Genomic DNA, 15935 nt, shown 5'->3' on the forward strand with positions numbered 1-15935 from the left:
ATGAGGGGCTGGGGGCCACTGTGGGTGCAGGTGGCCCAAAGTCCCGCCTTGCTGTCCCCAGAACTTCATCACAGCTGAGGAACTTCGGAGAGAGCTGCCCCCTGACCAGGCCGAGTACTGCATTGCCCGCATGGCACCATACCAGGGCCCTGATGCAATGCCTGGTGCCCTTGACTACAAGTCCTTCTCTACAGCCCTGTATGGCGAGAGTGACCTGTGAGGCCCCCATGGAGAGCCCTGACCAAACACCCCCTCCTCACAGCCTCCAGGAGGGGCTGGGGGAGCCCCTTTCCCTACTGTGGGGCCTCCCTGGTCCTGCTCCTCTGACTCTGTATCTATGCAAAGCACTCTGTCAGTCCTTTCTGGGGGGTGGGGGGGTGGGCAGGGAGGGGCTGGGGCAGGCTCTCTCCTCTCTCTTTGTCAGTTGGCCAGGAGGTTCTCTTCCCCCTCCCCCTGGATAGGGGTATGGGAGACTTTTTGGGGTCAGCACTTCTGGTCTGGTAAATATATATGATGTGTTGGTTGTTGTTTTTGTTTTTTTTAACTATGTGGAGGGGACAGGGGATCCCCACAGCAAAACAGGTCCCCTCCAGGCCCAAGGAATGCCCTCCACAACCTGCCCCTTCCTTCCTTTGCTCCCGAGGTCCCTTCAAGGCCTCCCACATCCAGGCCAAAGCCCTATGTGCCTTGTCCAGGAACTGCTCACGCCTGTGATGAGCCCAGCAGAGGGCACCACAGCCCAATAGGAAAGAGGACCCCACCCTGCCCCCTTCACCCCTCCTCCCCTCCTTTGCGATTGCCAGGAAATGAGGGGTACAACTCAGTGCCCCCCCCTTTCTGCAACAGAGGAGTGGGATTGGGCAGCCCAGCCTTTTACCCCTGACCCCAACCAGCTCCCACCTTGCTTTGTCTGGACTTGCGTCTCGATTTTCTAAGGACCAAAACCAAAAAAAAAAAAAAAAAAAAAAAATCACAAAAAAACTATAAAAAAAATTAAAACTTTGAGAGAATTACTATTTACTTTATTAACTTACGGATTTATTATATAAATATATATTCACCTAGCAACATATCTTCGCCGCCTCTTGCTCTCATAATGAAGACATAGCTGATTTGCTCCCCTCCCTCAGCCCCTTATTGATTTTTCTGTTGTCTGTCGTCGGGCATGGGTCTCTGGGGACCCTCCTGAGGTGGAGGGTGGGCTGCTGGCCTGGCTGCCTGTTAGTTGATGGTTTTGTTCCTTTCTCCCACTCCTTTTGTTTTATTCTGATTTTTTTCTTGGTTTCTGGATAAACCACCCTTCTGGGGACAGGATAATAAAACATGTAATATTTTTAAGAAGGCGTCTACTGTATCTTCTCTTTTTCTAGCTCTCCTCTCCACTTTTCAGCAGGGCAGTGATGCAGTACCTCTCCTCAGAGCGAGGCGGGATCTGGGGGTGCCACAATCCCTGTTCCCCATGAGTGTGTAAAATAAGAGTGCTGCTGGGGGCCCAGTCAAGGCCAGGCACTGTTCTGAGCACCCAGCACTGACTCATGTAGCCTGCCCAAGAAGAGCGCTGCCGTCCTCCCTGTTTATAGGCGAGGAGAGCAGAGCACAAAAGGGCAGTGACCTGCCCAGTGTCACCCAGCTGGTGAGTGGTAGGGCCAGAAATCAACTCCAGGCAGGCCGGCTCCCAAGGCCATGCTCTGAACCGTTGCCTGATGTCAGAGCATCATCCCCCATAATGCCAGGCAGGGAGGTGGAGGGGCCGGGGGAGGCTGGTTTGGCTCAGGACCCCCTTGCTGTGGCATAAACCCTGGTCCAAGCTGACAGAAAGGCAGGGCTCCCAGCAGCTCTCCCACCTCCAGCTACAGGTGCTCCTGTGCCGAGATTCTAGGAGAAGTTGGCCACCTCCATCCACTGGGTGAGAAAAGGCAGTGGGCTTGAGGCAGGGGTCTCCTGGGACGCCTGCCTTAGCCGCCCTGGGCTGCCCCCTCTCTCCAGCCTGCACTCACCTGTCTGCGGGTCAGGCAGATGACACCCTCGCCCCCGTCCAGGTACTGGCTGCAGTGGCCTGTGCAGAGAGGGGTGGGTGAGTGCCCACTATCCCAGTCCCCCTGCCCTGGGAGAAAACCTCCCTGTGCCCCGCCCATGCCAGGGGTGGCACTCACGGAAGATGCAGGTTAGCTGGGCCACACAGGACACAAAGCGCTCAAAGTCCACACGCAGACGGCTGTCCCGGTAACGGCTAGTAAGTGCCTGGGTCAGCTGGTTGTTGAGGTGGAAGCCTAGGGAGAGGCTGCCTCTGAGCCTGGCCTGCCATGAAGCCTCCCTAAGCATGGCACCATGGGGGCCTGTTCCCACCTCTCAAATCCCAGCTCTGCCTCTACCCAACTGGGTCACTATGGGTCTCAGTTTCCTCATCTGTCAAATGGTAACTATGACAGCCCCGACTCCATGAAGTGTGAAGATGTTCTGTGTAGAGAGCTTAGGACAGTGTCTGGCACATACCAATTGTGCCAGTGTTTCTACTACTATAAATGGCAGCATTTCTGCTAGTGGGCCCTGGGATATTTTTCTGTGTAGCAAAACATTCTATCAGTTCCATATGGAGCCAGTTTCTTTATACTCCATATTGGGATTTCTAAAGTTTAGGAAACATCTCTGATGAGGAATCTAAACAGGCTTCTCAAAGCTGCAAACACTGGTTCTCCCAGGTCACAGATAACGCTTCAGGACTCAAGGTTGCAGCGTGACTGCTCCTCCGTGTCCCCAGGTCTAAATAAATAGTTCGAGGATAATTTCACTGGCTTCTGCTGCCTCCTAAAGCCCACCCCCCCACACTCTGTGTGTTCATTTAACAAATACTCATCAAGTGCCATCACGTTGTGCCTTGTTCTGGGTGCCCTGGAAAGTCGGGGGTGGGCAGGGCCGCCCCTCATCCTGATGGTGTGACCGCTGGCCTGTGTCTGCCCTCAGGGTGGAGCTTCTGTGCCCAGAGTAATGGGAAACCCCAGGCAGAGGAGGTGGAAGGGGCAAGAGCCCTTCAGTTGCCCCCTCTAGATGGAATTCCTGCTGTCCTTTCATGGAAATTCAGCTTCCTCTGACCACTCTCGTGGGCTCTGTCCTGTGGTGCCTCATGTGGGGTCCTGCCCAGGGTCCCCTGGTACTTGTGAAGTCCCTCACCTACTTTACCCAAGGCTCACTGCTAATGACCATGACCTCTTGGTTACCCCTCCCCAGGGCCCCATTGTCCCGAGCACATGGTGGCCCTCACAGACCGAACCTTGCCTCCCACTCTCCTCCCCTCCTCCACTTGGACCTTGGGCTTCTTGCCTCCTCTGTACATGCTGTCCCCTCTGCCCAGAACACCTCTTCCCCTCTTGGCCTGAGGCACTCCTCCTCATCTCACACTTCTTCAGGAAGCCCCTCAGATACTCCCAGCACACAGCATCGTGCATCTCCTCTGGGCCTCCCCCATCCCCACCCTGACCACTCTGGGCTTTCCCTGGACTGGAAGCCATGGGGGTCAGGAAAGGGTTTCTGGTCACCAACATAAGCTGGCCCAGGGCCTCAAGCAGAGCAGGTGTTCAGGGACTATTCGTGGAGCAAAGACTATGACGGAATCGGATCAGGTTTTCTGCCAATGCCCCCATCCTGAGACTGCCCACCTGTTCCTGGGTCTCAGAGTTTGCTTCCTGCTGGCCCCCTCTCTGGCATTCCCTCCTCCAGACACTGCTGTCGCTCCAGCCCCGTGCACCCTGACCCTAGACCTACCTCTCCCTCTTCCCTCTTATACATAACTTAAAATTTTTAAAGAGCCAAAGTCCTCACGATGCCTCATGGGGCTCTCCTGTCTCCCCCGCACCACCACCAATCTTTCCTTTGACCTCCCCTGCCCCACTTGGCTTCAGCCACACTGGCTGCTTGTCATCTCCACACCAGCCTCCTTGGGGTACAGGCCCACACCTCAGGGCTTTTGCACTAGTTGTTTTCTGCCTAGAACAATTGCCCAAGTGTCCCCAAGGCACACTCCTTTGGGTCTGCTGAAACCTCAGCGAAGCCTCCTCTGCCCGCCCTGCCTCACCCCTCCCACCTCCTGCACCCTGAGCTGCTTGCTTCTTTGGCCCCAGCACTTCCCACCATCTGACCTAGGTGCTCTGTTGGCTGTACCACAGAGCGCCAGCCCCTCCAGAGTATATGATCAGTTTTCTTCTACCAGGCGCTCGGTGATACTAACAAACAGTACAAACTTACACCTTTCCCTCATCCTCTCTCGCCCCTGCTGTCTGTCTGGGACTCCATTTCTCACTGTCCCTTCTCTCTGATTCCATCCCTCCCCCTCTGTCTTGGGCTCCTTTCTTTCCTTGCCTGTCCCTGGATCTTTGACCTCCCCTTGTCTTACCCTTCACTTCGCTGTGCAGTAGGTGCGGATCTGGGAGTTCCTGTTTGATTTCCCTCCCCAGCCCCCTCCACACAAGGGAGAAGGTCGCACTCTCGCAGCCACCCTGTGTTGGAGCCACTTTACAGAGGGAAGTAGAGGCTCAAGGAGGTGGGCACATGTGCCCAGGGCAGGGCCCCAAAGAGTAAGTCCAGTTAGGATTCCGACCCAAGCTCGGGAATACAGGACATTCTGCCTCCATGCCCTGGGGACCAGGGCCTCTCAGACACCAGTGCCTGGGCCATCCCCTTCTCACAGGGTCCTTTCCCCACACGCACAGGATTATCCCTCTTGGCTTCTCAGGGTCACACAGTCCCTGCCAAGAGCTGACAACAAGCTAAGGTGTCAGTTTTGTGGATGTTGGCAGCTGAGTGGGCTGCCGGGCCTCTAAGGATAAGGGGCAGGAGGGGGAGCGGATCCTGTCCCCATGACTCACCCCAGGGCCTCTGTCCATACCTGCAGCATTCAGCGCCAGCCTCAGCTCGTGGGAGTTCATGGTCCCAGACACATCCTGGTCAAACTTGTCGAATATGGCCTGGGTGGGATGGGGAACAATGGGTCAGGCCCACCCTCCAGGCCCCTGAGCTCCCTGAAGAGGGCTGGAAGGGAGTCTCGGAGGCCAGACAGCCTGGGTTCCCACCCCAGCTCCCTTCCTTCCTGGCTTCGTGCCCTGGGGAAGCAGCTTCACCCCTTTGGGCCCCTGTTTCCCAGTATGTAAAATGGGATCAACAGTAAGAGCAATGCCCGGCTGGTGTGGCTCAGTGGTTCAGCATTGACCTAGGATCTAGGAGATCACTGAGACCGAAGTTTGATTCCCAGTCAGGGCACATGCCCGGGTTGCAAGCTCAATCCCCAGTAGGGGGCGTGCAGGAGGCAGCCAATCAATGACTCTCTCATGATTAATGTTTCTCTCCCTTCCTCTCTCTGAAATCAATAAAGATGTATTTTTTTAAAAACAGAACAGTAACAAGGTTGTTGAGGACATGCTAAGACTACCCACAAGGGGCCTAGTGAGGGCTCAGTAAATGGTGGCTTATCACCATTATTAGTATAGACAGGCCTTAGACCATTTGCTTCTCTCGTGGTTTTGGCGGGTAGGGTTGGGGGGGATCTCCACCTCCCATTGCTAGACAAGCAAAGTTGCCTCCAAGGGGAGGTTACTGGCCTGAGATCACACAGCCAGAAAGGGGCTGAGCTGAGAGCTGAAATGCCAACCCGGGACCAGAGCCAGTGCTCGTTCTTGATGCCTGAGCTGGTCATTGCCCCGAGAGGGACCACAGAGGGTGATGGGGCAGGGACATCCCAGCCAGATCTCTCCAAGCTGGCATGGTATGGGCCAGTCCCCCTGCTCTGCCAGCCCACAGAGCATCTGTGTCCCTGTTAGTAAAGTGTGTCTCCTTCCCAGAGATGGCACCACCCAAGGCCCCACTTTACCTGCCACTCCCGGAGGTGGCCCCAGAGCTGCTGGAAGTGGTGAAAGGCCAGGCGTCGCCCATGCTGGAGATGGCACATCTGGTTAAAGTCAGTCCCCAGAAGGGGAGCAGAGGCCCCCAACATCCCCATCCTCCCTACCCAGGCACGGCTCCCATCATATACCCCAAAACACTGCAGCAGTTGCTCACAGGTCCTGAGTCCAATCTCTCTGAGGGTCCAGGTGTGGGTTCTGGCTACAGAAAACAAAAACCCTGAACTCCTATGGGCCGGCCATCATTGTGAGTGATAGGGATTACTGCACCCCCATTTTACAGAAACAGGCACACAGAGTCAAAGGATTTCTGGTAACTAACCGAGCTGGGATTTTTTAAGGGGGTTCTGAGTGCTAGTAGCAGCCACACTCCCTGCCTCTCCCTTAAAGGAAAAGGGCTTATGAGTGGCTGTTGCCTTGCCACAGGACCCATGTATGAGGAAACGCCATCAGGCTGAGCCCAGGGTTCCTGAGGCCTGACTCCCAGCAGCAGCATAGATTCACACACATAGGGCGCCCGTGAGGATTGCTCCCCGTGAGGACCACTCTGATCCCCAGCTCACCAGGCTCCAGGGCGATGCTTAATAAGGTCTGGAGCTGAGTGGCACTGAGTTCTTCCTCCTGGTCAAGGAGAGAGCCAGTTATGAGGCCATTCACTCAGGAAGCCATTCAACAAGGCGCTGGGGACAGAGCAGATGGCCCAGGCCTGCCCTCTCCAGAGCTCACAGTCCAGGGAGGGTGGTCAGGGCTGCAATGGGGAAGCCCTGGGCTGTGGGATCCCATAGAGGGCATGTGACTGACCAGCCTGGGGAGGGTTAGGAGAGCTTTAAGCCAAGGGCAGGAAAGAGGAAGGAGTAGCCTGGGCAGGGGTGGGTGAAGGGAGAGAGCTCTCAGACGGAGCAAAGGCCCTGAGGCAGGGGAGAGCTGTGAGCATTTTGAGAGGTCATGCAATTTAAGAACAGAGGGGGGAAATTAGGCATTCAGGGTAAGGGAAGGGGTGGGACCCCCTTAGCCCTGTCCCCACCTCCTCACCTCTCCTGCCAGCTCCTGAAACAGCTGCTCCAACCCCAGCTCTAGGGGAATGTTGGGGGCCTGTGGGGTGGGGAGAGTTTAGTTGTAGCCAAGAGGGTCCCCACCCCCACCCCGTCGTGCCCCCTCCTGGGGCAGCCCCTCACCGCCAGAGCGTGCAGATCGGCGCTGATCACGTCATCGATCTCCCTGCAAATTACAGACCGGAAGTGGGGGAGGGGCTGCTCACCCCGCTCCTGGGGACTGGGGCGAACGGGGTCTCAGCTGAGGGATGGGTGGGGTCTAGGCAGGATCCTGGGGCCCTGTACTGATCCACTGGGGCCACGGATTCCGGAGATGAGTCAGGGGTCCCCTCCCCCAGGCTAGCAGGGCCAGAGATCCCGAGGGCGGATCTGGGGCCTGGGCTCACACGGCCGTGTGGCGGCGCTCGGAGAAGATGCGCAGTGTGAAGTCGGCCTCGTCGCCCTCGCGGGCGGCGCTGGGCACCACCAGGTAGTGGCCGGGGCACAGGCGGCAGCGGCGGCTCACGTCGCGACGGGCGCTTAGGGGCGAGCGGTCGGCGCGCAGCAGGCCCCGCAGGAGCGCGCGACTCTGCGAGGAGTCCCACAGGCCCAGCAGCTGCGGGCCGGGCGGCGTGAGCAGGACGGGCCAAGCCCCCGCCGGGCCCTCCCGAACGCCCCGAGAAAACCCGCTCGTCCACCCGGCACGCCAAGCGCCCAGGCCACCCTGGTCCCACTGCAGGTTGTCTGAGGCTTCAGGGCTAGTTTGGGGATAGAGTTTGGGATCTGGGGTCCCATCGGAAACCCACCTCCTCTGGGATCTGTAAGAAGAGCAAGGGGAGTCAGGCTGCGGGTGGGGGGGACCCTCAAAATTCCCTCCCTGCCTCCTCCATACCCCTCCCTCTCTTTTCTTCCCATTCCACTCTCATTAAGCCCCTGGCCCTCAGTCCCTGTCCAAGGCTCTCTCTGACCCCTCCTGGATCCCTCCCTCTTATCTGCCTTCTCTGCTCCTTGCCCCTCCCTGATCCTCAGCCCCCCCCCTTCTCTGACTCCCTCCTGACCCTTCTGACCCCCACCCTCTCTCTGCCCTCCTAGCCCCTCCGTCTCTCCCTGACTCCCCTCTGATTCTCTGATTGCCTTAGCATGCGCTAGAGCCCAATCTCTCTCTCTGCCCCTGCCCTTAGCCTCCCCGGCCCCTCTTGGCCTTCTCCGATCCTCCCTTGGCCCCCGCCCCTCCATGTCTCCCTGCTCCCTGCCACCTCTCTGCAGCCCAGGGGTCCCACCTGGAACACGTGGAAGCACACAGTGAGGTACGTGAGGCCCTGGGCCCTGAGGCTCCGCCGGTTGCGCTGGATGAGTGACAGGAGGACAGTGCACTTGGGGACTCGGCGCCCTCGGGCAGGGCGTCGAGCCCCTGCAGCCCTGCAGCCCCCCCAGGGCCAGTCTTCATCTTCATCCTCCTCGTCGGGCTCCAGCAGCGTCAGCCGGAACTGGGGGTTGGTCCAGAAGGTTTCTAGAAGCGGAGAAAGAAATGGGGTTACCGGCCTGCTACAGCCCCCGTGATTGCCTCTCAGGGTCCCCTCCAGACCTCACCGGCAGCAGGCTGGCTCCCGCCGGAGTTGAAGCCTCGCACCCAGCGGCCTTGGAAGATATGGGTGTGCCAGCCCCCTCCGGCCGGGCTGGGGCCCAGCACCTCGGGGCTCAGTGAGCAGATCTGGACTGTGGTGAAGTGTCGGAGGAAGTCCTGCAGCTCCATCCTGGACAGTGGACCGCAGTCAGACCCGGCCCAGCCCCCAATCACAAGGACGCCAAATTCCTCAACTATTGTCAAGTTCCCTTCTGTCCACCAAATAATATGTTTCCAGAGTGACCCCCAAATCCCTGAGCCCTCCAGGTCCCCCAGATTTCTCTACATCCTCAGGAATGCCCCACAAATAGCCAAGATCCTCAAACTCCCCTCAAACATTGTCAATTACCAACAAATGTCCTTCAGCCCTTCAATATTGCCAAATCTCAAGAAATGCCCCGTGTCACCAAGCCCCTCAATTGCCCTAAATATTATCCATCCCCCTTCAACCTCCCAGAGATTACTATGTTCCCAGTCCCCCTAAAATTACTACTAATTCTTCAACTCCCTCAGATAGAAGCCCACCACAAATTAGTGCTCATGTGGACAGTTTCTCCCCATTAGGACCCATCCCCATGAACTTCTGCCTTTTCCCTTCAAGCAGGACTTGCCCCCTCCCTGAGCCCCAGCAGGTGGCACCCCTCCCTGGGGCAGGGTGGGGGCCTCTCCTACTCACCAAAACTCACCGTCCTCCTTCCTCACCAGCAGGGCATCTCGCCACTCAGTGGGGAGCGCGTCCCAGCGCGGGCAACTGGGGAGACCGGGGTGTGAAGGCTGGGCAGGTGGGACGAAGCCCCTCCCCCCCCAGATCCATCCCACCTGTCGCTCCAGGCCCCGGTCCACTCCACGCGGCCCCATGGGTTCCGCAGCCGCAGCAGCTGCACCTTGGTGAAGCCCAGTGACACCTGAGGGTAGCGTCATCAGTGGGAGTTAGGGCCTGGACACCCCCTGCCAGCCCACCCAGGGGGTTGCTCACCTTGTGCGTCCCCGTGACTGAATAGGCATGTCCCTTCACCAGCCCATCTTCTGTACGGTACTCGCCCCGATCACTCTGGGCAGAGGACAGGATGGTGAGGCCACGTTGAGGGACAGGACCCCTCCCTCTGATCTGTGCCTTCTCTGCTCCTTGTTCCCTCTGGAGGTCCCATGTGACTGGGGTCTGCTGGCTGGGACTTGGAGTTGCAGGCAGGGGGAGGGGTTTGGGTGGCTGCTCCTCTCAATCCCACGACCTCCTGCCACCAAAGCAAAGTCAACCAGGGCACCCAACTGAATGACACAGGGCTCCGAGAGGGGATGGGAGTTGGTGAATGAAGGCGAGAGAGGGAGATGGAGACAAGAGACAGAAATAGATGGAAAGAGGAGAGGGACAGAGACCTAGAGACAAAGATACAGAACAGGCAGGGGCAGGAGGCCAAGAAACACAAAAGACAAAGTGAGTGAGTGAGTAAGTGAGTGCGTGCAGGGTTAAGTACATGGATGAGTGAATGTTAGACTGACTCAGTGAGTGAGTGACTGTGTAATTGGGTCACAGATGAACATAGGACCCAAGCTGAGCCCATTAAAATCAATCCTGGGCTTTTTCCTGGCATTCTCAGAAAGAGGTACTTTTCTTTTTACCCCTGGGGTGGTGGGAGGTAACTGTGGGGGCCTCTTTTGTGCCCATGAAGGGAAAGCCTGCCTGAGAGTGAAGCTAACCCGGAACCAGGAGTAGAAAAACATTCACAAGTTCTGCTAAACACCTTGATCCAGCTGTGCCTGAAGCTCATTAGTTATGAGAGCAAATAAATATCCTTTTAACTTGCTCGTGTTTGATTTGTGAGAAAGGCTAAGCCAACAGTAAAAGGCAGGAGGACACAGGATGCTTCCTCCTCCCTGTACACTGGTCCTGGGGGGTTCTCCATGGGAATCCGACTCTCTCACCAGGGCAGTGGCACCCACGAGGGACTCCTTGGCCAGGGCGTGGCGCAGGGCGGAGAAGAGGCCTGGGACGTCTTGCCTCAGGTAGAGCACCTCCCCCACACCGCCTGTGAAGTCCACGAAAGCCTCATTCATGTGGCCACCTCGCATCGCCTCATAGGAACCGTGGAGCCTGTGGGAGCAGGTCTGAGATAGGGGTGTCCGTGGCATGTACAAGCATTTCAGGATCTGGGGACCTCTGTTCCAGGGTGTGCAGTCCCGGGGGCTATTCCTGAAATTTGCAGACTCTTGAGGTGGGGGACTGTGGCACACTCTGGAAGCCTTTGGTTCCTGGGCCACCAGGACTTCGTGATTTGGGGGTCTCCAGAGAGCTCTGTCAGAATTCTGGGCACCCTGAGGGCTGTGTCTGGAACTTGGAGTCTCTGGGAGGTTGAGGTCCTCATGGGGCTTGTCGAGGATTTCAGATCCACAGGATGGGGAAAAGCAAAGATTTGAGGGTCCCAGGTCTTACACCCAATATTTTGGGGAGTGCTTTGGGTTTCTCAGTGGATCAGGAGAGATTGTCTGAGAGTACAGGTCCCCCAAGGGGATAAGTCTTAGACTTGGTGACTCCAGGACCTGATAAGAGACTTCAGGCTCTTTAAGAATTCTGGTGCTTGCTGGGTCTCTAAGAATGTTTTGTGTGACCTGTTGGTGGAGGAAGGTGTTTACAATTTGGAGGGCCTCAGGGGATGGTATGACATTAGGGTACCAGGGGCTGTGACTTGGTTTGGGATCCTTAGCTAGGTGTCTAGAAGATCCCAGAAGTTGAGGGGATCCAGGGGGTCCCATGTGGTTGGGCTCTGCTGGCTGGGACTTGGGGTTGAAGCTGGGGCGAGGGGTTGGGGTCCTTACTTAGCATAGGCCTTTTCCAGAAGGGGGGCCCAGAACTCGTTCCGTTGCTCTGAGCGCACAAACATCAGCTTCCCCTCACGCACAGGCAGCCTGTCATCCACCACGACGTCCACCCAGCAGCCAAACTGCCAGAGCTGGCGGGGAAAGGGCAGGCCCCCGCTCAGCTTCCAACCTCCAACCCCTCCTGGGCCCAACCTCTGACCCCTGACCTTGCTGTACCTGTGCAAAATTCCAGCCCCAAGGGAACAATGGCAACTATGAACTCCATGTCCCCTGGGGGAAACTGAGGCATAGACAGAGAAAACGAGCTTTACCTGGAAGTGGAAGATGCCTGCATAGCCATCTCGGAAACCCTGTCCAGGGGGCACCACTCTGCACAGGAGTCGGGGGTGCAGAGTGAGGGAGGCAGCAGCAGCAAGAAACCAACAGTTACCTTGGAGGAAAGAAGGCTAAGGCCCAGGGAGAGGAGAGACTGAGGGGGAGCGGGGGGGGGGGGGGGGGAGATCGAGGGCAGAGGTGTCAGGGTCCCAACTGTAACTTGCAGGATTTGGGGACTCTGGTTGGGTTCAGTGGTCTCACCCAGACTCCCCTGACACACATCTGTCCGGCTCATGTCCTCACAGATGAACTGGGGCTCAGCACAAAACTCCTGGGGGTGATGGAGATTCCAAGCCTCAGCCAGGAAAGGGAGAAAAGGAGCAACTGGGACATTAGTTGCCTGAGTCCCCTCCAACCCTCACTGCTCCAGAGTAATGAACACCTCCAACCCCACTGGAGGATTGTAAAGCCTCCTGGCAGGCGTAGGCTTCCCTCGACTTTCCGGGACCCAGGGTGGCTGAGCCTGCTCTGGGCTGGTCCCACAGTCCAGGCCCCCAGCCCACCTCCCTCAGACCCAGGAGTCCAGGACCCCAGTCCTTCCTGCCTCAGACCCAGACCCAGGAGTCCAGGCACCCAGCCCCTCCTCCCTCAGACCAGACCCAGGATTCCAGACCCCCAGCCCCTCCTCCCTCAGACCCAGGAGCCCAGGCCCCCAGCCCCTCCTCCCTCAGACCCAGGAGCCCAGGCCCCCAGCCCCTCCTCCCTCAGACCCAGACCCAGGAGTCCAGGCCCCAGCCCCTCCTCCCTCAGACCCAGGAGTCCAGGCCCCAGCCCCTCCTCCCTCAGACCCAGAGCCAAACCCCGAGCCACACTTTACATGGGGCCTCATCCATTTTACTCCTTTGGCCTTCTCTGAGTCCGGCCCCAGCTGGTCATAGCCAAGAGCATCTGGGCCAGCAGGGAAGTAGGGATCTCGGAACAGGATCCCCTCATCCAGGCAGGCTGCTTGGATTGCCTCATAGCTCTGGCCTCTAAAAGGCTTCGGGTCCCGGGCTCCAGGTCCTTCCTCCTCGTCCACCAGCTGGATGGTGACCTTCCCGCTGCCACACGCCATCTGGATACTCCAGGCTCACAGGCTCGCCCCAGGCCCTTTAACGTCCTGAGTCACGGGGGGTGGGGCCTCCCTCCCTCTGAGCCCGGATGGGGGTCTTTAGGCAGCGAGAAGCCTTCCCTCGTTAATACTAATTGATGGTTTGGGGTGCAGGGGAGCATGGACGCCTCTTCAGTGGTTTCCTCCCCGGGGCGTGGGGCCTTCAGTTGTGGCCAGGATAGCAGCTTAATGGGCTTGGCCAGCAGCAAGAGAGGAGGGCAGAGCTGAGGGAGGACCGACTGCCACTGTGGGGGTTCCTAGAAGGAGGTCAGTGTGAGGGGTATGTTTCTGCAAGCGTGTCCCAGCGTGTCTCCCTCTGTGGGGCTGGGGCAGCATGTCTACTGCTGTACCCATCGCCTCCCTCTCGCCACCTGACATTTTCTCTGCCTGCCTTTGTATCTCCACCTCGGCTTCATTCTCTGTCCACCACCCTCATCGCCTGTCTCCCTCTGGTTTTGTCTGTCTCTGTCCGTATTTCCCTTGTCCCTCGCCCTCTTTGTCTCTTTCTCAGTGTGCCTGCCTCGCTGCCTGTCCTTCTCGGCCCTTCTCTCTACCCTGTAACTCCTCAGTGAGCCGCAGCGAGGCCAGAGCCATCAGGACGCCCGGCTCCCTCCTCCCCGACAAAGCAGGTCTCAGCTTGGCTGCCTCAGGCAGGGCTGCTCTGGGCTGGGAGCCCGGCCCCCTGGTGACCATGACACCCTGCATTGCCTGCAATGACTCAGGGCCTGGTGGAGCAGTGTTTCTGCAAAAGGATGCTGGGGCCATTGGAGGAAATGGGCAAACTAGGCTCTGAGAGGCCAGAAATTCACCAGTTTTTGTCCCAGCAGACCTTCCACCCTCAGTGCAGGTCTCCTGCCCTGGCAGAACCTTGTCACCTCTGTGGCACCCAGATGTCCCTCAGCTTTCTGGCATCTTTCCCTCTAAGTGGACCAATAGATACTATTTGAGCCCCTCAGCTATATGGCCACCAAAAGAGGGTTATAAAACAGGTTTTCTTCCTGCAGAATTGTCAAGACCACCCCCACCTGCGTGAGGCAGGTGACAGTGGTTAGGAGCCAGAGAGCCTGCATTTGAATCCCTACTCTACAACTTGGATAAGTTGCTTAACATTTCTGTGCCTCAGTTTCCTCATCTCTATAATGGGGGTAATAATAGGGCCTACCTCAGACGATTGTTGTGTGAGAAGCAAATGAGTTAATATATGGGACACGTTCAGAGCAGTAAGTGCTCAATAAACATCAGATGTGATGACTACATACTGAGGATCCATCTGTGAGCACCTATCACCTCTAGCCCCTGCTTCTTTTTTCTTTTTCTTTTTTAATCTTCACCCAAGGATATTTCCATTGCTTTCAGAGAGAGTGGAAGGGGGAGAGAGAGAGAGACAGAAACATTGATGTGAGAGAGACAAATGAATTGGTTGCCTCCCGCTCGAGCACCGACCGGGGCCAGGGATCGAGCCTGCAATGGAGGTACATGCCCTTGGCCGGAATCGAACCCAGAACCCTTCAGTCCACAGGACCACACTCTAACCACTAAGCCACACCAGCTAGGGCTCTAGCCCGTTTCTGCCGCTTCCAGAGTCACTTCCTCCATCCCGCTATCTGTTCACCGTCCCACCCTAGGAGGTCACAGCCCTCTCCCGTTTTATTTGCCCCAAAGTACCACTAACAGTAGGAGGAAGCTTTTAGTAAACCTGACTGACATCTTGCAGTAACCAGGAAACAGCTACTTGTGAAAACTACCTGTTAGATCACCAGACTTTTGTCGGTGGCCTTCTCGAGCCTTCCTGCCCCCACCCCACCTCCATCTGCAGGCCCCTCCTGGCCTCTGCTCCTCCGAGCTGCCTGCTGGCTGCCGAGTTACAGGGCTCTGGTCACATCTCACAAACAAATGTTCTCTTGGCCCTCACTCCGCATTAGCACCCCTTACATCCAGGTGCAACAATGGAAAATTATTACCCACCCACTATTCTTTTGACATTGTTTCTATAAATGCTGACTTTAATGTGTGTAGCTTGTAGATAAACAGGATGTTTGTTTAAGAATCCTAGAACCACCTGGCCCGGGAGGCTCAGCAGTTGAGCATCGACTAAGATTCAGGAGATCAGGGTTCGATTCCCAGTAGGGGGCGTGCAGGAGGCAGCCGATTAATGAGGACCCTCTCATCATTGATGTTTCTCTCTCTCTCTCTTCCTTCTTCTATCTGAAATCAATAAAGATATATATATATTTAAAAAAGAATCCTAGGGGGAGGAGAAACAAGATGGCGGCGTAGGTAGCAGCGGCACCCGCCGCCTCCCGCAACCGCATCAAAATTACAACTAAAATCCAGAACCACCCTCACTCGGAGCCTCCTGGAATCTGGCTGCACAGAAGCCCCACAACCAGGGAGCTGAAGAAGCATCGAGAGCAGTAGGAGGGGCGCAGACTCGGGCGGATTGGGGCTGAATTGTGGCTGAATTGCGGAGACGCGGCCACGGGCCCACACCTGGTGCCGTGGTTGAAACCCGGAAGGGAATCTCGGCGGCGGAGGTTTCCCGGAGGAGCGAGGGCTCCCAGCCCCACAGCAGGCCCTCAGCCCAGGGCTCCAGGGCCGGGAAGAGACGTCCCCACAACTTCGGGCCGTGAAACTAGTGGGGACTGTCCCTGAGGGTCGCGGAGGCTGCGGGAGCCCCAGGCTTTCCTCTTAAAGGCCTGAGCACAGACTCACTCAGACGCTCCCTCTGAGCCCAGCAGCCTGAAAGGACCTGGGACACTCGGGGAGGAACTAACCTGCCTGGAATTGGGGCGAGAGGTGGAGGGCGGCTTCCTCCCAGGCAGAGGGGCTGGTGGAGGCCATTGAGCCTGTGGCGAACCCTCCCCGAACACAGCTGGCAGGCAGGCGCCATCTTTGAATCGCCAGCACCTGACTCTCACCTTTGGCCCCGCCCCATGATTCCCGGAGGCCCCGCCCCTCCCACCTGCAGCTCATCCAGGCCATTTCCAGGGGCTTTTCTGTGCAAGTGGCCTCTCTAGCCTCATGCTTAGGACTTTCCTAAAATCTCTCAAACAAGCAGCAGCGTGCCCCATACAGCTTGATAAGTGGCCCCAGGCCTGGCACTAGCGGCAGCT

The 15935-nt window shown here is 57.4% G+C and overlaps 2 protein-coding genes across 7 annotated transcripts in view; one reads left to right on the forward strand and one right to left on the reverse strand.

Annotated features, from left to right (window-relative positions):
- ACTN4 (actinin alpha 4) overlaps positions 1-1341 on the forward strand; it is a 68000-nt gene extending 66659 nt beyond the window's left edge. For all 6 annotated transcript variants that reach the window (XM_087826651.1, XM_087826650.1, XM_087826652.1 and 3 more), the window contains one exon: positions 62-1341. In XM_087826651.1, coding sequence (XP_087682777.1) covers positions 62-220 — 159 coding nt within the window. In that variant the 3' untranslated portion in view covers positions 221-1341. The remainder of the gene's footprint in view (positions 1-61) is intronic.
- CAPN12 (calpain 12) lies at positions 1114-12800 on the reverse strand. Its single transcript, XM_016206492.2, has 21 exons — positions 12550-12800; positions 11934-12003; positions 11669-11787; positions 11355-11488; positions 10464-10632; positions 9520-9594; positions 9363-9448; positions 9220-9294; positions 8510-8673; positions 8200-8429; positions 7726-7737; positions 7327-7535; positions 7064-7106; positions 6921-6980; positions 6452-6509; positions 6020-6090; positions 5858-5920; positions 4880-4958; positions 2154-2270; positions 1998-2056; positions 1114-1902 (listed from the first exon to the last, which is right to left on the reverse strand). The coding sequence occupies exons 1-21, from the start codon at positions 12784-12786 to the stop codon at positions 1876-1878; spliced, it is 2157 nt and encodes a 718-aa protein (XP_016061978.2). The 5' UTR covers positions 12787-12800; the 3' UTR covers positions 1114-1875.
- Positions 12801-15935: the final 3135 nt, after the last annotated feature.

Source organism: Miniopterus natalensis, chromosome 18 (genome assembly GCF_054644295.1).
Source record: "Miniopterus natalensis isolate mMinNat1 chromosome 18, mMinNat1.hap1, whole genome shotgun sequence".
NCBI lineage: Eukaryota > Metazoa > Chordata > Mammalia > Chiroptera > Miniopteridae > Miniopterus > Miniopterus natalensis.